Genomic DNA, 24380 nt, shown 5'->3' with positions numbered 1-24380 from the left:
GGAAAAAGGGTTCGAAGTTAGCGCTACTGTTCTGGAGATACATTTGAATCTAGCGGATGTGGGGTTATCTTAATCGCACACTTAAGGGTCTTCAACAAAAAATATTGGAAATAAATATTTTATGAACATAAAATCAATACGATCTGAAGTACTTGCAACTAAAATCATAATACCAATAATTGAAATGTATATTATTTCTAGCATATACCAAACTTATTGGTATCTCCAATGGCGCATTGGAACTTCTCCAACTTATGTATATGGCATTTAGGCAATCATCTTCTCTGCTCAAAAGTAATGCCAAATCAAATAAACTTTAATGTTCTAACCGCACATCAGCTCTCGAAGCAATTACGGTCCCCCAATAACCTGAAATCTAAGCCCAACTATATTTGGCAATCATCTCTATCGACAACATGGGCCGCACCCCGTCCCAGTTGAGAATGCTTCGACCCCGACAAGTGGTCAGGTTTCCAGTGCCGAAAGTTCCAGCGATTGTTGCCGGGCCAGTGAGCAGCTTTAAACTCGGATCTGAAAAACCCGAATGGCACACGAGTATAGAGTTTAGGTTTCAAAAATCTGGCTAGCCGTTAATCATAATCATGATACCCGAAAAAGTACTGCAAAAAGTGTCTGAAAAAATGCACAAACTGCTTTCGACTTCCGTTGCGCAACTCATCCTGTCGGCTTCTGAGCCTGGGACCGGGATCCCCGTTCCGAACTTGGGTTTCGGATCCTCTGAGGCTGGGCAACCGCAAAGTGGAAACGGAAGTGTCGCCGTGCGGACAGGTAGAAGATGCCCTCAATTAATTGTGACCTTTGGGACTAGTCGTCTGGCACAGAAACCCCAGCAATGCCACTGCAACAAACCGAAATCGAGTCTGCAACCAGTTGCAATGCAACTTTTTGTCGCACTTAGTGGATGGTGATCATTTAGCAGCAAAAAGGCAGCTATGAATGGTAAATGGCAGTGCGGGCCACTCTGCAATTACATGGCCAGCTGCCATGTGAAGGGGATACTAGGTATGAGGCATAAGGTAGTTGCACTCATCACGTATTGGGAGGCAGCCTACATGGGCATACTTAAGGGGCATTAATGTGGTTTATCATCGCGCAGCCACTGAGTTCGATACGGGCATGTTATGACAAGGATGATATGTGGACAAAACTGCAGCCCAACTGGTTGGGAGCACTCCACTCCCATCCCCTCGAAGGGCAACTCGCATACAGTGATGCCAATCATTAGGAAGATCAGTGGAAAGTTTGGAGATTTTCAGCAGAAATATTTTAAAATTTTTAAAAATGGAATATGGTATCTTTAATCTAGACAAGATATTTGATACAAGTTCCGAAGCCCTTCTTGTTCCGCCACTTCCTCGAAGATTTCCATCTCCCTTTTTTCTGGAGTGTAGTTCATCGCAGATCATTAAGACGCCAGACCAGAAAGAGATGGCCAATCTAGGAGGGAAAGAGACCGAGGCAAAGTGCACATCCGTAGAAGGACATCTGATCGCTTTTTGTCGTGGCATTACACAACCGCAAAGTATCCGGGGGAGATGTTTGGAGAGGTGCCAGAGGAAGATGGGCAGCAGTTTGGGTAGGGAGTTGAAAAGCAAAGAAGAGCCAAAGATGAAAGTGCAGACAAAGCACTGGCTGAGTCCCCAAGCCGAAAGTTGCTGGTTCCACTATTTCTTTTGTACTGGCAAAAATTTTTATATAGTAGGTTGATGATCGGATATTTCATTTTTAAGGGATAGGGCTCGAACATTTAAAATTTTTTAAGGGATAAAGCTAATACATTTATTTTAGATCACTAGGGGATCTTTATACAATATATTTTAATATAAAGTAAATTATAATAAAATATCTTAATACATTTATAATTCATGCGTAATTTGTGATAGGTTTCCACCCCTTTAATATATTTAAAAAATGGTTCTTACTATTATTGTGAAGTGATCTATGCTTTTCTTTAACTTAAATCAAGAACATGTATGTGCCATTAAAACCAACTTTTTCAATTTTTTCCCAGTGTACTTGCGGCTTCCTGCAGCTTACGACGTGTGACGACATGTAGAACTAATTGTCGTCCACTCCGGCAAGCTAACCTCGGCGCGGCGGAGGAGGAGGTGGTGGAGGAACTGGGGGCCAGGTCCCGAGGACCAGGAGGGGAGCGAGACTGGAACCTACTTGGCAGCAACTCTGGCTGCAATTGGCTGCACCGTTCGCCTTGTGACAGGCATAAATCAGTTTTGTTTCAGTAATCGGCGCAGCAAGAAGTCACTGCAAGTCGAAGTGGAAACCACCTGTCCGCAGCTAAAAATCATGGTGATCTTGGGATTTTCGCGTGTGTTGCGTCATAATTGAAAATGATCGCGGTGTGGGACCTTAAAAGGAGCTACTCCCAATAGTGGCAGACACTCAGCTTTTTTTGTTTTCATTTTTCGACGGCGACAACTTTGCCAACGAGTTAATTAGAGTTCGGGTCGTGTGCTCGGGGAATCGAATTGTTTGGCTGATTTATGTTTGGATCGCTGGACAGCCATTCCTTGGCCAAAAAAGGCGCAGCCGCAGCGCTAGACAAATAAACCAAAAATTAGCAACATTTAGTTAATGCACATAAATAAGATACGACGAGATATTCGATATTGCGAGACTCCAAATTGGGCAAGTCGTTCGTGTGCCCCGAGATTCCAAGATCCCCAGATCCGTGTGGGCAGAAGCCACAGTCTAACAAACAAAAAGAAAATAAATGACGAGTTTAAATAACACTAACAATCGGCTTTGCTGAGGCTTTGTTGGTTAATGAGCTGGACCCATATTTGGCCGGATCGAAGTCGTCTCAAGATGCCCGCCCCGCCGAGCACAGTGAAGCCTGCCCCTGGTCACACGACCAAGCTCTCGAATGGCAAATCCAGCAACAGTAGTAACACCTTGTGCAACTCCACCGCCCATCTGAGCGACTCAAGGACCAATCTCACTGTCAACACGCCCACCACTTGCCAGCGATTAAGGTATGACACTTTTACAGCTCTTCGTTTCTGATAGTGGAACTAGTTTATCGGGCCTAGACCCCAAAAAATGCCCTCTGTTTTGATTGTCGTGTTAATAAATTATGCTACGGCGTGGGTCTTTGAGGAGCAGGGGCCCCACTGTGTGCTAGGTGCCATCTATAGGGTTTGGCTAATTGTGTGTCCGCTAATAAATGGAATTTGTCAATATTAGTTATGGCAGAACGGATTGTTTAATTTGTGTGTCCAGGTGCTAAATGAAATGGGGATCTTTGTAATAATGTAATGTTTTATAGGGCTAATAATAATGATAAATAAAATCAAGAAGGAGGAAGCATATTATTAGGCTTGTTATTATCTTTATTTAATCATTATAAGTTCGAGTAAAATTTAAAACATTTGACAGCCCAAAAACCGCCCTCGAAATTACTTTGTGCCAAAAAGAAAAATACATAATTGACATATCATTTGTTACACCAAATAAAAAATGCATGAAATGGTTTAATCTTTAATTGTCTTGTATTCACAGCGAAATGTTTCGGCGCTCGATTGCCAGCAGCACCCAGTCCAGTTCAAGGGAAAATACCTACGAGGAGGTAAGATAATATACATATGAATATACCTCAGATGATCCTTAGATAAGCCATTACAAAATTTTCATTATAATTGTAAATGTAGATCAGGGAAATTATTAATGAAGTGTTGCGCGTGAAATGTCTTGAGAACTTGAGGGGAAAATTCAAATCCACCCCAGAAATGGAAAACCGATCATTCTTACCTGATCTTTTGTTGAATGCCATCACAATTCGACTAATTAATCAAAGAAAATGCCAAGACGAAAAAATTCGAGAAAGGGGAGAGGATTCCTGCGAAGTTTCCGCTACCCTAAGGAAAACCTCTCGAGTTTCCAGGCGTTCCGAGTTGATTTGCTTTTCATAATAAAAATCTTTTGGCAAGCCCATCAAAGGAAAATAATTTATAAACATTTTGGGACCGCTCAAAGGCGACTGCCTACTGTGTATCTGTATCTTGCGCTTATGCATCGCTATGTATCTATAAGTGCGCGGTGTGTAATCCGAGATACTTTTGGGAGGGGGGCTTCTTCAGTCAGGAGCAGTCGATCGATTTGTAAACAGGCCGACGCGCTCAAGTATGCCAGCTGCCGCTCGGATTCCTTATATCTTTGAGATACACACAGCATACCTTTCCTATTGCTAAGAAGCGGCGAGGACTGCCAGGACCAACGCATCGAATCCCTAAGATGGCAGGCATTGACCTGCTTCGGAATGCCAACAAAAACATCTGTCGCCCTCAAAAGGGATCGTCTTGGCAGATAATATACTATGAGTATTTATGAGTCTCGCCCGGGTGTCCTTTTTCGTGTTGTTACAGGCGTCGTCCTCGATTTGGCGCGCTCAAGGAAGATCAGGTCGATGCTTGATGGAGCTGCATTCCATACAGGTTTATCGGGTACCTCTGCCCGCAGGACCGAAAACATCTGCCTGGGCCAAAAGTGGCCAGTCCAATAATTGAAAGTAATTTCCCTGCACTCCAACGATGGCGGCAAGGTGATAAGCCAGTTTAGTCGTCGGCATCCTGCAAGGATTGCTGACAGTATCCGGTTGAGGGGAAATCTTTATAGCTGTCTGGGCTCAGCAGGATAATGATCTTATCTGAAATCAAGAGTTTTTTGGGCTATTTGTGGTCTTTTCTAAACCTCATAAAAACGTATCTTAAACGAAGAGTTAGTGCAAGAAGTTAAATGTATAAAAGTGCAAATCAGATTTAACTTTAAACATTTAAAATTGAAATACACATTCCCTAAGTAGTGACACTTTCTACTATTTTTAATGGTCTTTTAATGAAGTTTTTGCTTTTTAATTTGAAGTTTATTCTTATACTCCCCATTACATAATAAAAGTGTCGGGCCAGAAGGTATTGTCCACAAGTTATGCGAAACCAAACGACCGCAAAGTCTTGGCACTCCGCAGATACACAAGTATGAAAATGTATCTGGCAGATACGACAGCCATGGATACGTGGACACAGACAGCCAGACAACGAGTGTAAAACGCATAAAATAGCAAATTACCGCGCTCCAATGCATTTCATATGACGATTTCAAAGCTCCAGCTTTGATTCGATTTCATTTGAAACTGGGAAACCGCAATGGCAGGCGGGCTTGCAATCGGAGACGCACTCAAGATGCAGATACAAATGCAGATGAAGATGGAGGCGATCGCAGCTCAAGTTGAGCGTGTGGCAGGCAGACGGCGATCTCTAATGGGCAATGGCATCATAATCATCATCATTGACAGGCGGTCTCATGTTGCATTTACGCAGCTCTGGCCGCTGATAGATGGGAGTTAGTGAACCCCAGCCCGGGCCAAGTTGCACCCAAAAACCCTCGTTAATCTGTGGAAAGTGCAAGTGAGTGCACTCTAGTCAAACATTTCTCTGTGCGCCCAATCACAAATCAAATATTTTTCTACGCCCCGAGGGTTTTATGGCCTTTGCTGCGCTGCGGTTCATCGTCTTCGGATCTGGATCGGAATGGGAGTGATTGGGTGCGCTCAAATATTTGACAAGGCCCAGTGCATTCGACTTCTGTGTGGGACTCAAAGTACGCGGCTGACTTGGCCGGATTGATAGCCTCTAATCAGTTGCCCTGTTTGTCGTCGAATGGGCCTCATAAATTACACTACTTTGCATTCTTCCTGAAGTGCTCTCAAAAGGGGTGACGAGCTTGCTTGAAATGTTTTTAATTCCTCTGGTTAATTGGTTGATTTATGGCTGAGAAGTGGAAAATTCGAAAGCTGATTTATTTGAATATGTAAATTTATGTATCATAATAAAAGATTTGCCATTTCCAGTAAAAAATATAACTGTTCTAATATAAAATTTTGAAATTGCCTAATCAGTTTCGTAACCTTTACTACCACAAGAATTTTTCTCCCCCTATCCCTTTTGATATAAATGTAAACACCGAAGGTTCTTTAAAGTTTTCCGACATGATCCCACGGATTTTCACCCCTTTTCCCTGCCAGATTTCCCACTTGGCTAGGCCAAATAAGTGTCACCTTCAATAACTGTAGAGTTGTTTCAATCGAGGAGATATCACAAGTCAAACATGCGATGGCCACATGGACTTGGGTCATGTGCCCGTCTTCGAAGGGGTATCTGAAGGGTTTTGAGGAGATCCGCCCCCCGACCTCATTGAAATGCAAACAGTTACGATACTCCCCTGGCCGTTCCCCACCGATACCCCGATCCTCCACTGATGCGGTCATGTTATTATTAAAAACACCTAAATGGGTCGCCGAGAAGAGGGCACTGCGATGTGGGGCTGGGTCGTGGGTCCGTGTGCTTTGTAGTGCAGCACGTACAATAAATTAGTGACATTATAAAAAAATTAAAACGTGAGCTCCTCTAGCCGAACATATTTTGACAATAATAAGCAGCTTTGTGCGCTGCCTTCTTGTATCTTCTTTCGATATATGTACCTTACATATACCATTTCTCGAGAGCCGCAAATTCACAACGCAAACAACGTGACATGGGGATCGAGATGGGTTTTCTTTTGGGGGGCCTGTGAATTCGTTTTGTTTGCCTCTGCTTTATGCGTTTTTATGTTTTATAGGCCTCCTCATTAGCATGCCGATCACGAGAAGCTTATAATTTTGAACTCTTCTCGCTTTTTTTTTTGGAGTGGAGCGGCTAGGACAGGGCACAATTGTCAATAAAATTGCCGAACCGCCTGACGGCACGGACTCGCAGCACTTTCAGACATTTTACGGCGGCTCTGAAATCCGTATCTTAGCCCCAAACAATTAACGAAATAAAAAGGCCGCTCGGCTGAGATCCCACGCTTTTTTTTGTGTCGAGGGACGGGAAATGTACAGCATTTAAATAATTTTCCGATGCCAGCCCACACAGTCACCGCAAGCTGATTATTTGTATACATTTTATTGTTTCAAATTTATATGCGAAAAATGCATATATGCGAACAGAGATTCATTCACAAAATGCTGGCGCATCTTTAAGTAACTTCTTTATCATAATCGTATACACAGCGGAAATAAAGAAGACCCGAAATACACGAAATCTACCTGAATCTTGAAATTCCTCGCCCGCGAGCTGGTGAATGAACTGGTAGAATATCTCCGTATCTTTGTTCAGCCTGGGATTTCTCTGAGCCATTAGCAGCTTTTTAGCCGGAATTATTTTGTCTCCGTGGCCGCACTTGACTTTATCTGCGCCCAGCATGTTTGGGAATGGAAAGTCCTGGGCTGCGAACATGTTTTGCACACATTTCGGGCAAATCCTGTGTGGCCTTTGACCTGCAGGTGGTCGTCCCTAAAGGCATTCAAATGAAGGGTGCAGGGTGCCGAGACTCAAAGAAAATGGCAACCTAGCTCAGATAATTTTATGACCCTCAGTTAAGGCTATTAGAACTGATTGATTTATCAGCCAGGTGAGTTATGAAGAGATTATTTTACCAACAATGGGGAGATTATATTTGAAAATATGTTTATTAGGGTCTCAATATTTTGTTGTATTATTTTCCTGTAAGTTTATGAAGAAGTATGAAGACTAGGATCAGAAAATGACTACTATTTTTAAGTTTTTAACGTATATAATATTTCCATTTATTAAAGATAAATTATACAAAGTGCTTAGGTAAAATACAACAAAATGCTTTTGTTATGTTATGTTTTTTCGCTCCCTGATAAACAAAACTAACCATGTTTTTCACAATCAAATTTATCGCAGCAAATACTGCAGATAGCCATAATCCGATTACCCACTAGATAAAACAACTTTCTACTGTGGCTTTCCTCTGTTTTCAGGCAAAAGAGACAACGAAATTCACAGCATTTCCTCATTAGTTTTTCGTTGCGACTGTCTCCTCCGCTGATGATAATTAAATCAACGTTGCATGACACAACTTAATCAAAACTGAGCCAAACTGAAAGTGAATTCGGCTGGCAAAAAGATACACAGATGCGAAGAGCATAAATGAGGTCAACGAACACGGTCCAAGTTGTCAACCGGCACTGTAGGCAGAACCCATTAATGTTTCTTTGGGGCTTTGGATGGTTTCCCCAAAAAAACAATCCACAGAAAACAAAGACTAAGCTTTGTATATATTTTTTCTCTGCCGCTTTTATCAGCCCATTTACGTGCCAAATCAGCGGGTGAAAGTGTTGCAAAATGAGCGAAACGAACTAGCGAAATTGCTCTGAGGTGAAAATTGTTTTTCCTCGCTCCACAAGGAAGGAAAATGTGCTCGCTACAAAAAAAATTGCACCCAGAGCAGACGCCTCCAGTTGGGTTTCGGAATTTTCCCACACTTTACAGGTGGACGTGTCTGAACTTTGATTAAACAGCCCGCGTTTCCCCCAGAGTTTTTCACTGAGTTTTTCCACCAATCTGGAGCCGGGTAATAAATGTGTAACATTCTGTAATGGCTGGTGTGTGCTAGCATGAAAACCGATCTCTGAGTCATGCTCGATTAGTCAGAAGAACACAATTTTCGGACAAGTGAACGGCCTGCCTTTGAGTCACTCACCGTTCAATTGCAGGAGTTTTCCATAGCCGTTTCCATTTCCCGCGCTGCCGCGGGAAAAACTAAGCGTGTTCGCATTTAATGAGTGTCACTTTTATCGATCGCGGTGGCGGCACCTGTTTCCGTTGCATAATTTCCTTGGCCAGACACCAGAAACGCACACGAGTGCTCCTGCCACATTAGTTTGTTCCTTGGGTTACCAAAATATTTACACATTTCTGTGAGTAAACTGTGAGGCACAGGCGCTAGTTCTAATGAAGTTGCGAGGGAGTGTGGCAGGTGTCTGCTGCGGGATCTTACGGGCCATTGGTAACCCGATAGAGCCAGTTTGCAGTCTAATGAGAGATCAGTAGATACAGCAAATAACTTAGCTGCTAATGAGTACAAGAAGAGGAAAATGACCTGGAAAGGTTTTAATTGGCTTAAAATATGGCTTTGGCTACCTAAGAAATACATGAATGAGTATCTTGTTCAGATAATAAATATATTATAATGGTACTCTGTTAAGATACATTTTTTTAATAAAGTTTAGTTAATAATATAAAGAAAAGTATTACCTCTAAAATTCAAATAGTTAACTTAGAGTAATATATATTTGTAAAATAATATCTAGGCATTTCATGAACCTATGTAAATTACCCGATCAGCACTTCAAAGAACCCTTGACTAATAGAAACACAATTGCCTGGCACATAAATCTCGCTACCATATCTCAAGATCTTTCCCAGAAGTGCATTTCGAGCACATCAGAGAGAGTACACCTCGTGATTTTCGTTACTTTTTGCACTGCTAACCATCCGCATCTAATGCGGCTGGAGGAAAGATAAACGGGACCTGGATCCGAAAGATCCTTCCCAGACGGAAGGCCCGGCGTGTGCGGTTGGCCAGGCTGTTTATTGTTGGGAAATCATAAAAGATCATAAATAAATAGCAGAGCACGGGAGATTTACATTTGCCGGGGCCTGCCGAGGGTCGGTCACACTTTAATTGCCGCAGATAAAGCGAGTCCAAGCGGATCTCTTGGGCTGGGAAACGCACACACAGAGTGTGGTCCATCCGGGCCCAGTGATTCATGCTGATCCATCCCGTTCCCTCTCGTCCCCTGCCCAATATCGCCGTCTCACTGTGCGTAATTGATACCCGAGGTGTTGATTTGTAAAACAAAAAACTGTTTGCTTATAAACAAAAGGCCTTGTTATGTGCACGAGTAGCACAGGCAGAGGCAGAGGCAGTAGGAAAAACAACTGAATTTTCGGGAATTTAGATAAGAAGCGAAAATGTTTTCATCCGAAACTGGGCACAGATAAAGATAGGTCACACCCATTGGCTGTCCAAGGTCCCAGGCCCCAACCCAAAATGCAAATCAATGGACCATTAGCTTTGGGAAACTGTGTAGAATTGAGGGTTCCCCCGTTGAACCTCTGATGTGGGTCTCCACATCTCTCGGTGACTGACAGCCTGATTGTGGGTCTTCAGTGGGTAACATACCACCAATCCGACTCTTGATAAGGCAAGCCGACTTATCAGCGAGGGGCCTCAAATATTTGATCTGCCTGTTAGGATGTTATGATTTCTTGTACAAACGCTGAATGTTTATGCAAGATTAATGGTCCGGCGCACGCCTTCCTTCCTCCTAAAAAACCCCTCATCCCCCGCCTAAACTTAAGTTGGTTTACAAATTACATCACCTCCGACTCTTCTCTGATCTTGAACTATTAATTAGGCAAATTTCGTTTTGATTTGTGGGCTGGCTAAGCAGCGGATGTAACTAGGTGGAGATCAAAACGGAGAGCTTAAGCTGGGAAAGTCTGGGAGTGGGAAACAGCTTTGTTTTATGGGTGAATCTAAAAATAATGCAAATGAGAAATATTTATAAAGATCTGTTCTAAAGAGCTAGTCAATAAATATGGGTTAAAAGTTTATAAACACATTTTGTAATCAATACTCCAGAAGGGACCTTATTAGTAATTTTACGATACCTATGATTGTTTATAATAATAAACAGAAACCGAACTGTTACTTTTTTATGAAAACCAACTTCCATTTTCATGGGGTAACAATATCCATTTTTTGAAAATGATATTATGTATATAAAAAGATACACACAAAATGAAATCTAGCTAAGCCCAAGTAAAGAATTCCTTCTCTATACAAAATGTAAAAAACTGGACACAATAGAACACAAATTCCTTTGGCTACATGGCACATTTGTCCGGAAATCTGCACACAGCCACTGACATATTGTCAAAAATCGGCCATGGAGGATCCTTTTGCTACGATCCTGATCCTCTTTTGTGCGACACCTTTGGGAAACTGTCAATAAGCGAGGGCATTGTTCGATCCCAGCCAAAAGCAGCTGCCTCTCGCCATCGAACTGCGAATCATTTCCTCGGCCCGGGAACAAAGCCAGGCAACAGGATCCGGCAGCAAGGACATGTGGCATCCAGAGGACAGCTTATTGGCCAGGCAGAGAGAGCAGAAATCGAACCAGAGCATCTGCATCTGTCATGGCCGACATGTGCCGGCAAGATGCGAATGATTTTTGGCGGTAAAATGGAATTAACACAGGATTTTCGGCACCGAAGTGACCGAAAAGGGGCAGGGCAATACTAATTACTTTAGCTGGCAGTTATTTGGCGGACCGCAAATTCCACTTCATTTGAAAATCGTTATTCAGAAGAATTTTACTTCCTTTCTATGAATGAAGTATGTAAACAAGTATTTATTTATATGGTAAAATACATATGTATATTTTCTTATACATACCAATGGACACTCTTTAGTTTAGGTATTATGATCAAAATATTCAGTACTAAATGAGGTTTACAAGCTTACTGAATATCTATGATAAAATAAATTGTATATCACTAAAATGTTGGTTAAAATATAATTTTCTAAAAGAAACTGTCTAAAAATTGTTAGTAAAATAAAGAAGAAGGGTTACAATCTGCTGAATATCTGGTCACCCTGAGGGAACTTTAGCTGGAACCGAAGCCAAAGCTGAATGAACCCATTTCCCATTGCTCATGATGGCTCAGCTTCTAAGCGGCTTTCTGGCCTGGCTTTCTGGCCATTAACAGAGCGAGGAGAGAGCCAGCTCTTCGCTCTTTCTCCGCTCGGCTCTCTCCTCTGGGCCAGAAAAAGAAGCAGCCACATGAACGGCAGCAACTTTTCTTGGTTTTATGGCTCTTTTTTCGGCAACATGCTCAGTCAACCTTGGCAAGGCCGTTGTTGCCGGTTTTTATGCTGCCTAGTGTGTGAGTGAGTATCTGTGAGTGGGCCCCTGTGGCAGTGTGTTTTTGCGTGGGTTTTCTTCGGTATGCGGCCAACGGAAGTCGGGAATGGGTCATAATCGACATCCCTACTCCTCTGCCCCTCGATTCCTCCATCCCCTCTGCCACTTTTCCACTCCTGGCCGACAGATGTGGTGGCCCTTTGGATAATTGCACTTGGCAATGGCTTGTTGGCATCATTAGAGACGCGTTTGGGTAAATATAGCAATTACAGTTTCCGCAGCATGTCCTGTTGGCAAATTGAGCGGAAAGCCCTTAGAAAAAGGAAAATGACAAAGGAAATCGAGCGCAGAAATTAACAGTTTGGATTATTGAGGGTTAGACTTGGCCCAAGGAAATGGGTTGAAAATTGCTGCACCTCTTAACTTGGAAAACCTTTGATTTTTAATTTTTACCTATGTTTTTTATTGTTGGGAAATGCTTACAAATATTAGTACAACCATTAAAATTCCTGAATATTCAAATTAACTAAAATTGGAAACCCCATAGACTTGGCTTTAATGATCTTTTTAAATATTGCACATGCAGTTCGAAAGAGAGTTTCATCATCGTAGCCAATCAACCACTGTTTGGCCCTTTTCAACCACCGCACAGTGGTAGTAATGGCCTATGAAAATTTAAATTATTTATTTAATATTGATTTAAATGGTCTTGGTAAATGAATATTCAGTTTGTTTCAATGAATTACAATGCAAATTGTACTTTTTCGCTATAATTATTTTGGTGCTTAAACCTTTAACATAATACAAATCTTTTAATTGGGATATCTTATTTAAATATTACGTATCCGCCAAGTTGGTTTACTTTTTAATAACTATTATTCCCATTGGCTAAATTATCATAAAGTAGAAAATGCCATACTTCAAAAAATGAAAATGTACCTCAGATAGTAAAGGGCCTAATCTGATATTTCCTATTTCAAATAGAAAGTGCCACCAATGCCCACTGTGCAACCCGTTGAACAACAACACTCTCTCCCTCTCCATTTGGTCACAACACTCTCCCCAAAAAGCATTATCCCTCTCGCTCTAAAGTGCATTGCCAGAGCAGATCGGGGCCTTTTGTCTCGCTTGCACAACCCCTACGCCACATCCGTGAGCATAAAAGTGCGCCTGTGTGCGCGCGAGAGCGGCATTTTGAGTTTCAGAGCGGCTTGGACGTATCTGCCGTCGCTGCGTCACTTCAATCGCTTTCGAGAAGTCGACGCAAACGGTTCGCATCCGTGAAGTTCGCATCTGTATCTGAAAAATAAAACTAGATAAACGATGCGCGTGCGCCGTGTGAATTTCGCAAAGTTTTGAAATAGTCAAGATCGGTGTGATGTGCCTATAAACAGTGCAATTACCCAAATAGAAAAACAAGACAAGACAAACTAAAAAACTTGCCCATTGAAACACTTTTGGATTAGTTTCACGACAAGCAAATTGAATAACAAACTAAAAACAAACACAAACAATATGGTTCGAAGTTTGGCCCAGTGGACGAAGACGCTGAGCTTCCCCTCGCGTCTTTCGCCGAATCGCAACTCCAAGGATTGCTCCACCTTGGCCGGCCCAGTGCCGCCACCCACTCCGCCCAGGAATAAGACGACCTCGGGCAGTGGCAACTGCGCCACGTCGCGCTCCTCCTCGTCGACAGTGTCCTCTTCGCACTCGTCCTCCCACAGCTCACCCACTCCAGGGAACAACAACAACAACATGCCCATCACGGAACTGGAACAGATTGTAAGTTTACCAAAAAATATGTTGGAGTCCTCTAGAATTTTGTAGAGGGCAAAAAGCAGGAATTGCATCTTATTATCTTCCAAAAAATATTCTTGGCTAGTACTGCATATATCATATCTTTGGTAGATCGATTTCGTAATAATACAAATAACCTTTTAAAGATAATAAAGTAAATGAGATCTATTTACATATTACTATTCCTTAGATCTCTTAGATCTTGGCAGAATATTTTGGAACGAAGAGTTACACTCATCTACCAATCTTTTGTCTTTTAAAGGCCCTTTAAAGTATATTTTTTTAACCACATGCAAATATGATCAAGTAGAATGAGGTTGTCACAGAGGTGAGAGGCAAGCAGCAGCAGGGATCGCATCCGTATCCGTACCCCTGCGGATGGGACTTCCTGTTTTGGCGAGCCAGCTGTGCAAACATTTAACAACCAAAGCCCGCATATAATTTCCAAAGCCATAAAAGCCTTGCCAAGTCCCCGACACGAGTGCATTCCGTTCCATTCCAGATAAAGCTCATTGACCCAATTGAATGGGGCCCTAGACCAGAGACCAGATACCACGGCTTAGCCGGCACTTATCATTATCAATCAATCAGTTTCGTAAAACAAATAGCCGTATGTAGAGCGTGGGGACGTCCACTGATAGTGGATTTCCACACCCGATAAGCGGCCTGACAACTATCGAATATATATTTATGGGTTTTCCGCGCCGAATCGGGTGCAATTAAGCCCCCACCGTTTTGATGGCCAAGTTGAGAGCAATTTGCCAGAGCTGGGCGACAGATTGCCGGGGCACAGATCAAACACATGGCAGGAAAATAGGAATACTAAAACAAGAGAAAAAACCCGAAAGAAATGGAAATAAAAATCCGAAAAGCAAACAGGATGTAGACGCGCTTGAACTGTCGAGGATGGGAATGTTTTAATGCACTCAGACAGGCCGATCTTGGGCGACAACATATGGGCACAACGTGTCCCGATTTCCAGACAGGCAAGGAAGAGCCGGATCGAATGGGGAAAAAAGGTTTATTGCGAGGGGAAAACAAACGGATTTTTTAGGAAAAAGATTTACCTAGAAGTGGAAAAAAGTAAAGCAAATAATAACGATGGGAAATCATCTCAAATAACAAATCAATCAAAAATTGTATTTATTTATAATAGGTGACTAGAATTGAAATTCCATTGTTGAGTACACAACGTTAAAGTTACTTTTCCCACCGACTAAACCCATTTCAATGCGGATTCGAGGGGGCTTTGCCATCAGAATTCCCGCAGTTCGATTTCCCTGGCATTTTTTCGCAATCCGCTTTTGACATTCTCTCTGGTCAGTGGATTCCGCAGACGAGAGCTGCATTCATTTGCAGACCCCCAGACCCACTGCGGGCCACACCCACGCGGCACGACCAGGTTTTACAAAAAAAAGGCTTTAAAAAAAAAGAATAAAAACCATTAATAAAGCAAGAAAAACCAAGACGGCGGCACGAGCATGCCACAGTTTTCATCGGCGGCAGGGAAATGGAAAATCGTGACCAGCGGCGACGAGGCGCCGGCGACGCATCCGCGGAAAATGCCAAAGTTGAAGAGCACTTAAGATACGGGAGTCCAGTGCAACCGTTAGGCGATGGAAAACTATGGGCTTATGTAAGGCAGCTTCGCATTTTTGCCATTTGGCGAAAAAACACAGCAGTAGAAACAAATCAGCGGCACAAACAAAAACAAGTTTCTTGTTTTGGTTTTGGTCTTAGACCCACGAATCGCTCGGAAAAGTTGCCCAACGGCTTTTCAGCTGCTGCTGCGGCTGTGGTGCAAAGTACAAACATCCTTGGCCAAAGGTAAACCAGTTAACCAGTTCCAGTTGCACTCCAACTGAGCCGACGGGGGCGTCTGCCCTGTTTCCTATTCCTTTCCCCTGGGGAATGGCATTCCTGGAATTTCGCAATTACCAGGCAAACCCGTTAAGTGGCGGCATGGGATGGGAGCTTCCGTCTGGGAGAATGTTTCCCACCAATCCGGATTCGATTCGCTCTAATCCCGTTGCATTTCCCGCTCTGGGAAGTGGATTATCACATGGTCAGAAGATTAGTTTAAGTACCTCAAATACTCACAGAAGCATTGGTAACTTTAATTATTATTACAAATAAAATGAAACCTGATTTTATGTAAATTTAATCATTTTGTTAATATGTTTATTTAAAGAACTTGGTATCCTTGAGATACACTTTAAATGCAGTACAAAATATAAAAAAATGTATAGATAGATTTCACATTTTGTAAAGGTTTTCCTTTTTTATTATTTTTATTTTATTCCCTATCTTATAACATAAACACCATTGATCTTGAAAACTAGTCTACTTAACAAGTGGAAATTGAACACCTTATTTTTCTGCCAGCCTGTAGAACGTGCTGAACCCTTAGTTCCACAAACGTTTCGCTTTCGATTAGCAATCAATTAGCATATTGCTGGTAATGACACATTTCGCTCTGGCTTTTTTGCTTCGGCTGACTCAACAGATTTCGCCCATTCTCGGACTTTTTGAGACCTTGTCAATGCGAAATATTCACGCTAATGACAGCAAGAATGTTGGCCAGAGTCTGATGAACCCACCAAAAAAAAAAACCCGCTTGTTAACTGCATTTCCTGTCGCATTTCCAGACAAGCAGCTGCTAACCAGACCAAAATAAAGGTCATGCCAGAGCCGCAAAATGCGGCAGCTGCAACAAAGTTCACCTGCTTGCAACTGCAGAAGTTTGGCAACCAGGCTGGGGTCTCTAATATGTATTTAAGAGAAACTAGAACATCTGATCATCGCGGATCACAGTCATAACTTACCAATTCTCGGGGCGAACGCATGCAAATTCATCACCGTGATTAACGGAGGCAAAAGCCAGCACTTAACATGGCTTTTCTTGGCTACACTGCGGCATTGCAGGTGCAGAGGGAGCAGCCGGGCAACATGGTGTCTTTACCTGTTTAGAAATCAGCTGCTCTGCTCCGCTTTGTCCCCTCTTTTCCCCAGGCGAAACCAGTTTCTGGCTCTGGCCATGTTTTGTTTTCGTTTTTTCCCCTGTCGTCGTGTTTTGGGTTTTGTATTTTGCAGCTGTCTGGGCTCAACTCGCATCCAGCCATTGTGAGTTTGCTGCTGCTGCTGCTGTTGGTGGCTATTGCTGAAATTACATACTGGCCGCTTGTTTTGTGAAATTGACAAAACTGCGCATCAGCTGTTCCATCGGTTTCCTTTATTGCTCGCCCCGCTTCGCTCGCAAATTCGCCATCGATGCACTTTTAAGTCCGGCATCGATGCACTTTATTAGGTCACCTCAGCCACGGACTCATATGACCACATAACTTTGCCAACCTGTGTGCGACTGTGGGAAGTTTCAGCCTTAGGCAAACAGCCCGAAAAAAGCGATCTAATTAGTGTTCCAGCTGTGGGTAAATATCAAGAACATTTAGCACAGTTTTCATAGAGCTTATGGTGTTGATACTGCCGCCATATCCATATGAATGCTGAGAATTTCTTGGGCAAACACAGGCCGGCTGGTCTCGAAATACAAAAAGCTAATGCCAATGCTCACGTACCAAATAAAAAGCATGCCAGGGGCGTTTTTGTAGGGGGGGTATATATGCATATACGCAGACCCATGCCAAGTTCCCCCTCCCTTGGATCCCTTTGTGCATTACACAAACGAACGTCAACATATTTTGGTTGGGAATATTCTGTGTTAACTGAGCAAACGGAAGTTCTCCCAGCGGGAATGGTAGTACAGGGGCGGGGGCCTACCAATAATGGAAGGTGCTAAGTCCCCTTGCCCCAGAATTCGATGATCTTTTGGTTAGCAGGGCGAGAGATCGTGCTCCGGAGGAACAGTAGACCACTCCGAGAAGATAATGCCTGCATTCAGATTGGGTTCATAGTGTTTTGTTTGTCGTTTGCTTATCATGAATAAGAAATAACCAAGAGTTCCAGCTTCATCGACTTGTAAACGTCTATTGTATTTATGTGGGAACATGTAATAATATTTCTCCTAGCCTTTATTGTGTTATTATTTAGAGGCAGTTCCTAAATAGACCGTGTCCAATCCCGCATAACTTCGAAACTCATTTGGATAATCACACAAACAAATCAAAGAAATCCCAACAGTCTGCAACCCCTTAAATTAAAGTGCCTCCCAATCAATTTGTCTATTAATAAAGTCCCAAGAGTAAGAGATCTTCCAAGATCTTCGAGCAACATGCCCGAACCCAAAGTTTTGGCCGCCCCAAACTTTCAACAGAAGCATAACAAACAATGGGATGTTGTAGCTGATTGAAGCCAGGCCAGATCGTAAAGTAAAAACAAACTACTTCGTCGATGAGCGCCTTGAACTTTGCGGCAATGGTTGGGGGGGGGGGGGGGGGGGGGGGAAATTCCAAGTAGGAGGCACATGTCTTACAGGGAATCGAATGAATTCGATGTCTAAAATTATAAATTTGTTTTCCTGCCTATTTCTAACTTCATTTTTATGATCTGCTGCGGAGATGGGGAAGTTGCCACTCCAGGAGACTCCGACTCCGACTGCTGTTGCTCATAAATAATGCGTTTGGTGTTTCCACTTTCATTGGCCCAAACCAATGCTCGATTTGGTTTCGAGTTGTTTTGTCTGTCTCTCTTTTTTTGAATCATTTTTATGTTATTTTTTAATTACCGAAGCCTGAAATTTGGCCACGCTTTCGTGCCTGAATTGGAATTTCAATTGGCTTTGTCTGCGGCTTTACATAAGAACCAATCAAACCGAATGACTCTCTGGGGGTAGTGGCGCAATGATATTCTGTATTCTTTGGCATTAGGTAAAAAGCAAAAGTTGCCCAGAGATGGCTTAATTATATAACCATCCAACGAAATCGAGTAAACGACCTCCAACTCTTTGGCTTTGTGTGGTCCCCTCGATGTGGAAGTCAAAGTAAATTAACCCTAGCAGAGCGGCAAGTAATTGCCACTAAAAAAAGCCTTCCTCCGGGTTCCCCAACCTCCTCAGTTTCGGTTTCTTGCCCCTCCTCCATTTGGACCATAATTGTTTGGTTTCCCCGTAAACATTTGGAGCCGGTTGACAAACAGTTGGAGACGGGGGCAGCTTTTGATCTCTGATCTCCTCTCGGATGCTGCTGCATGTTCTTCATTAAACCGTCCACTACTAGATACGAAAATTTGTGTAAACATCTACCATTTGTTTACGGCTTCTCCGATTGAGTGGCAGTTACTTCCTGAACAAACCCCAACTCGTGTGTGGGTGGTGCGACTCTTGGACTCCTTGGCTCTTCGATTCCAAGTCCAATTGCCATTGCCCAATTGGTCCACGGCCCCATCGAGAGTTCAACTGGAGTTCAGCACTTTTTAAGTGACATAAAAATAGCAGGGCAAAGCAGAGCAAAGCAGAGCGGAGCGAAGAAAAAGAGCACAAAACTCGTTTCCACGTTAAATGAAATTACCAGCAAAAGGCGATTCCATAGAAATAATATTTTATTTTTTCCCCTACGCCCATTCGGCGGAGGGCACATGGGATCCCATGTGTTAATTGCTTATTATATCTTCGTTTTTTTATGTCGCCTCTACGCGTCCGTCCCGGGCACCAGAACCAGATGCAGCGACATGTTCATTTATCAAAAGTCAAGCCACGCTCTGCCCAAGCCCCCGACGACGAACTGCAGATAAGGTCAATTAAAAGAGTCAACCGGAAACGGCGCGACGCTCGCTTAGGAGCCACAGATCCCGTACAACATCTCTCTTTTCCCCCCGACTTGACTTTTATAATATCTTTAATAGTTTGTCAAATATCATCTGATCGAACAATTACCATATAGCATATCCAAATGTGGCTGGCTGGGAATCCGAAATGGGGGCGTCTTAATTAGATTAGACGGTCGCCCAGAGTCGTATATAAATGTTTTTGCACAACAACGCAATTTATTATTTTAATCTACCGGATGTGAAGTCGCACTCCCTGCGCAGTCCCCAGCAATTAAAAGCATAAGGCAGAAGTGCATGGGGAAAATAAAAACTGGGGAGCACAAAACCAGAAGCGGGTGCAGTTCTTACAAAACCCGAAGTACTAGTATACGATTATACGTTAGTGTGGGGCAGAAGGCAGTCAAGCGATGGCTGGAAAAGTGCTCAAGAGAGTACCCAAAAAGAGCGTTAGAAGGTAGGACAGGAAGTGCCTGTCCGGGCACTGGGTGTGCCTAGGAACACGAGCAGTCATGTGTGACGTAGAACCCGAACCCTCGGGGGAAGTGCAGCGAAAAGGTGCCGGGCAGGTAGCTGGAAAATCAATATCTGCAATGGATAAACAACAGGTCGAGGGGATCGGGAGATAAGAGGTGCCATCTCCTGCCTATCAGGCTGGGAAAGCAAATCTCAAGCACACCTATATAAAGAGGGGGGATCTCAGAGTACTCATTAGTTTCCCTGCAACTTCCGCACTTGAAAAGTCAGCTCACACTCTATGGGTTTCTGGAAACGTTTTGGCAAACCGAGAAGTGCTGTAACATCTGAGAAGGTACTAAGAACAAATATTTGTAGAACATTCACAAATATGATTATGATTTATCCAAGCACTGCTTAGAAAACGGGTGACAGTTTAAGAACCTTTAAGAATTTCCTTAAAACTCCTTATCGATCACAACTAACTATTTACTTTTTTGCCTACTTACAGATCTATCCCGGTCCCGATCCCAAGCACATCATGGGCTCCCTGGTCTTCTGCATTCACCACAAACAGGGCTGCAAGTGGTCCGACGAGCTGCGAAAGCTGAAGGGCCATCTGAACGCCTGCAAGCACGATGCCACCCAGTGTCCCAACAAGTGTGGTGCCCAGATCCCCCGCATCATGATGACCGATCACCTGCAGTACACCTGCACCATGCGGCGGACCCGTTGCGAGTTCTGCCAGAGCGAATTCTCCGGCGCCGGACTGGAGGAGCACAACGGCAGCTGCGGCCAGGAGCCGGTTTACTGCGAGGCCAAGTGCGGCCAGAGGATCCTGCGCGGCCGCATGACCCTGCACAAGTCCAAGGACTGCGCCAAGCGGCTGCGACGCTGTGCCCACTGCCAGCGGGAGTTCTCGGCGGACACACTGCCGCTGCATGCGGCCCAGTGCCCCCGGGCTCCGTTGGCCTGCCCACAGAGATGCGATGCCGGTCCGATTGCCAGGGGCGAGCTGGAGGCCCATCTGCGGGACGAGTGCCAGTCGCTGGCCGTCTCCTGCAGCTTCAAGGAGGCGGGCTGCCGCTTCAAGGGTCCCCGCCAGATGCTGGAGGCGCACTTGGAGAGCAACGCCGCCGCCCATCTCTCGCTGATGGTGGCGCTCAGCTCCCGGCAGGGTCAGCAGATCCAGATGCTCAAGTCGGCGGTGTCCAAGCTGTCCATTAACTACACAGGCACTCTGCTGTGGAAGATCACCGACTGGTCGGCCAAGATGACGGAGGCGAGGGGCAAAGATGGCCTGGAACTGGTCTCACCGCCCTTCTACACCTCCCAGTATGGCTACAAGCTGCAGGCCTCGATGTTCCTCAATGGCAATGGTCCCGGCGAGAATACCCATGTGTCCGTCTACATAAAGGTCCTGCCCGGCGAGTACGATGCCCTGCTGAAGTGGCCCTTCTCGCACTCCATCACCTTCACGCTGTTCGAGCAGGGCGCCCAGAGTGGCCAGGGAGGCGTGGCGGAGTCCTTTGTGCCGGATCCCACCTGGGAGAACTTCCAGCGTCCCTCGAACGAGCCCGATCAGCTTGGATTCGGCTTCCCGCGCTTCATCTCCCACGAACTGCTGCACAGTCGGCCCTTCATCAAGGGCGACACCGTGTTCCTGCGGGTGAAGGTGGATCCCAGCAAGATCGTTGCCGTCTAGGGGGCATCATTAGTATCATTAGACATTTACTCGACTTGTGTAAATACTGTGTATTTAAATGTATGAGTAAATCGCCTAGCCTAGCGTAGTCTAGCCTCTTCAGTCCCAGCGGCAGCTTCGGGCGATGTTGGCCGGAAGGAGCTAACTGGCCTTGGAATGCTGGCCGCTGGGCCACTGCGTCATAGTCATACTTGTTTCGTTTAGGTTTTAGCAGTGCTGGAATTAAACCAAAGCATACTTACGCATAGGAATACAGACATTTAGCGATATCATCCAAATCATCCATAAGTGTACGCCTAAGTTCGTGTCTTAAGTCTTTTGTTTAGAGATGTGTATTATTGCGCGCGATGCGATCACTTTCAAAAGATCTTCAAACTAGACCGTACGCTCAAAATCAGTTAGACCATAAGTTGCATGTACATAGCGTTAAATTCGGAGCAGCCGCAGCAACCGCAAGCCTAGTTCTAGTTGTAGCGCCTAGTTAGTCGCCTAAGCCAACGCATTAGTCATTAGTACCATGAACACGAACATAAACATGAGAATCCAACTTTCAACATAGTCAACTAAGTTTATGCTTAAAAGCTACAAAGTCAAACATACAATAAAATGAAGTAATTAATATGCAAATTGTACTGTTGAGTGTTTATTTGGTGGTGGGTATAACAATTTCTTCATAATCAATCATAATGGACCAGTTGCGTCTCTTTTGTTGCGTTTAACGAACTGAGCTATATTGAGCTGCTCCTCACTTCCCTCGACGCGTGCCACAGATTCGCTGTAGTCTATATTAAGAATGCGGCACTTTCTCTTGCCCTCTGCTCTTATTTTGTGGGTACGCGTGTGCTCCTTAAGACGTTTTTTCGTTATGAAGGACAAGGGGCAGTCTTCACAGCGGTATGGTGACTTCTTTCTGTGGTCCATGCTGTGCATTTTAAGACTGTGTTCTCTGCGGAAAGCCTTTGGACAAAGCTTACACTTAAAGCGATTTTTTTTCTTATGTGTCGCCCAATGCGCTTTGAGAAGGTCTTTGCTTCGAAACGACTGAGAGCATTGGGAGCACTGGAAGGTTTCGCCCGGCTCCTTGCTCCTGAAAAATCGTACGCATTCTTCAGCAAATACGTGCTCCTTAAGGGTGCTCTTGTTTTCAAAGACACGCTGACACTTTATGCACTTGTACGGTCCCTTCGACCTGTGACTACTCATGATGTGATAGTTCAGATAGAACTGGCCTTGGAAGAACTTGCGGCACTTGGGGCACTTGACAGGTTTGAAATCGCAATCGTGGGTTTGAAGTTTCGCTTCACTTCGAAATGACTTCTCGCAGTGGGGGCATTTTGACTTCGGCGGTTCCTTGTGCGTCTCGATGTGATCTTTGAAAAGCAAATAGTTTGAGAATATCTCGGGGCAGTCGGGGCATTTGTACGGTGGTTCCGCAAAAGGTTCTTTCGTATCATCGGCATGTTGCCGGATGCCATCTCGCAGAGCTTTTTCGTCTAGATTCACTTTTGGACACGATGTTTCCGCTAAAAGTTTCTTTGCGTTATTCCTATCCATATGTGTTCGCAGGTGAACTTGAAAAAAACTGTCGTATAGAAATATTTTCGGGCAGTCTGGGCACTTGAAAGGTGGTCCTTTTCCATCAGCCGGTTTATGTATCAACATGTGAGCTGCAAGATTGCCCTGCTTAAAGTATATCTTGGGACATACTGGGCACTTGAGCCTTGGAGCTTCCGCGGCAACTGGCTCATTATGCGAGCGAACGTGGGCTTCAAAGTTGGCAGCGTGTAGGAATATCTTTGGACAATGAGGGCATCTGTGCGGGGTTTCTTTCGTGAGATCTTTATCACCATTCGCCTCATGATCCTGGACGTGAGATGTCAGGGCGGTAAAATCCTTGAAAACCATAGGACAATGATAGCAGTGAAATTTGTAAGCCCCCTCGCAGGTTGATTGGGTTCTTCCCTGATTGGATTGATCAGTTCCATAGACTTCCTCGAGGGGGTCTTCCTCAACTGGCTCGTTTTTTACCTGAACTAAGTCATCCTCTATGATTTCTTCTTTCACTTGGCCGTGTAGATGGTCATTCATTTCGTTAGTTTGTATAGTTTCGTAACTTTTTCGCACAAACTCCAAACAAGACAGACAAATAGTTTCGGGAAACGTGTTTCCTTTCTCGACCTGCATTTCGCTGGACTGCGATATCATAGTGGCAATAGGAATTCCTAAATCCGGCGACTCGTCGAATATATTGACCAAGTGCTCGGACTTCCCCTGGCAAACCAGGCAAGTTTCCATTGCTGGTTCTTCCAGGCATTCTGTTATGATGAAGTACCCTCCCTGTGCGGGTTCATCTTCAAGGACCTCTTCTTTAATTTTGATAGCCTCTTCAATGACCTTTTCCTCAACTATGGGCTCCTCCACATGGACTTCTTCCTCGATGGCGGATTCCTCCTCAAGAATTTCTTTCTTTATTATGGGATTCTCCTCAACGATCTTTTCCCCTACTAAGTGCTTCTGCTCAGGGACTTCTTCCTCAATTGAGGCTTCTTCCTCTTTGATGGTGACACCTTCTCCAGTTTGAGCACGGGACTCGTGGGCAGTGCCAAATGTGTCCAAGTGCAGGCACAGCAGGCAAATGGTTTTCGGCAGTGATCCTCCACGTTTTACGGACAAGCCTCGTCTTTGCTTGCAATACATACACAGATTATCCATCGCCCTGGAATTCAATAACCAAGAATAAGCCAAAACAGTACAAATTAAAATTATATCTTACCCAGCAATTTGTTTACCATTTCCAGGGCTAAGCTACACTATTTTTAACCATGAACCACCCTGTACTCAACCTGAAGATCGAGCTATCGATTTGTTATCGATCTACAGAAAAGTTTT

At 44.1% G+C, this 24380-nt stretch overlaps 2 protein-coding genes across 4 annotated transcripts; one reads left to right on the top strand and one right to left on the bottom strand.

The window, feature by feature from the left end:
* Positions 1-2264: 2264 nt before the first annotated feature.
* Positions 2265-22118, top strand: LOC108027837 (TNF receptor-associated factor 4). 3 transcript variants are annotated; one of them, XM_050885057.1, is made up of 3 exons: positions 2265-3014; positions 3541-3607; positions 20298-22118. In XM_050885057.1, exons 1-3 carry the CDS (start codon positions 2806-2808, stop codon positions 21489-21491), a joined length of 1470 nt encoding a protein of 489 aa, XP_050741014.1. In that variant the 5' UTR covers positions 2265-2805; the 3' UTR covers positions 21492-22118. The 3 variants fall into 3 exon arrangements, with proteins under 3 accessions (XP_050741014.1, XP_016954911.1, XP_016954912.1); XM_017099422.3 differs by lacking the exons at positions 2265-3014; positions 3541-3607 and adding an exon at positions 13056-13597; XM_017099423.3 differs by lacking the exons at positions 2265-3014; positions 3541-3607 and adding an exon at positions 20045-20141.
* On the bottom strand, positions 22107-24335 carry LOC108027836 (zinc finger protein 431). The gene is made up of 2 exons (XM_017099421.2): positions 24265-24335; positions 22107-24207 (listed from the first exon to the last, which is right to left on the bottom strand). Exon 2 carries the CDS (start codon positions 24201-24203, stop codon positions 22173-22175), a length of 2031 nt encoding a protein of 676 aa, XP_016954910.1. The 5' UTR covers positions 24204-24207; positions 24265-24335; the 3' UTR covers positions 22107-22172.
* Between the last annotated feature and the right edge of the window lie 45 nt (positions 24336-24380).

Source organism: Drosophila biarmipes, chromosome 2L (assembly GCF_025231255.1).
Source record: "Drosophila biarmipes strain raj3 chromosome 2L, RU_DBia_V1.1, whole genome shotgun sequence".
NCBI classification, from domain to species: Eukaryota; Metazoa; Arthropoda; class Insecta; order Diptera; family Drosophilidae; genus Drosophila; species Drosophila biarmipes.
This window is presented reverse-complemented; position numbering and strand designations above follow the sequence as displayed.

Bases quoted from the DNA above. Each gene is read 5' to 3' on its own strand.
- LOC108027837 (XM_050885057.1), top strand. From the start codon at position 2,806: ATGAGCTGGACCCATATTTGGCCGGATCGAAGTCGTCTCAAGATGCCC. The intron at 3,015-3,540 runs GTATGACACTTT...TTGTATTCACAG, and splicing joins ACCACTTGCCAGCGATTAAG to CGAAATGTTTCGGCGCTCGA. The intron at 3,608-20,297 runs GTAAGATAATAT...GCCTACTTACAG, and splicing joins GGGAAAATACCTACGAGGAG to ATCTATCCCGGTCCCGATCC.
- LOC108027836 (XM_017099421.2), bottom strand. From the start codon at position 24,203: ATGGATAATCTGTGTATGTATTGCAAGCAAAGACGAGGCTTGTCCGTA.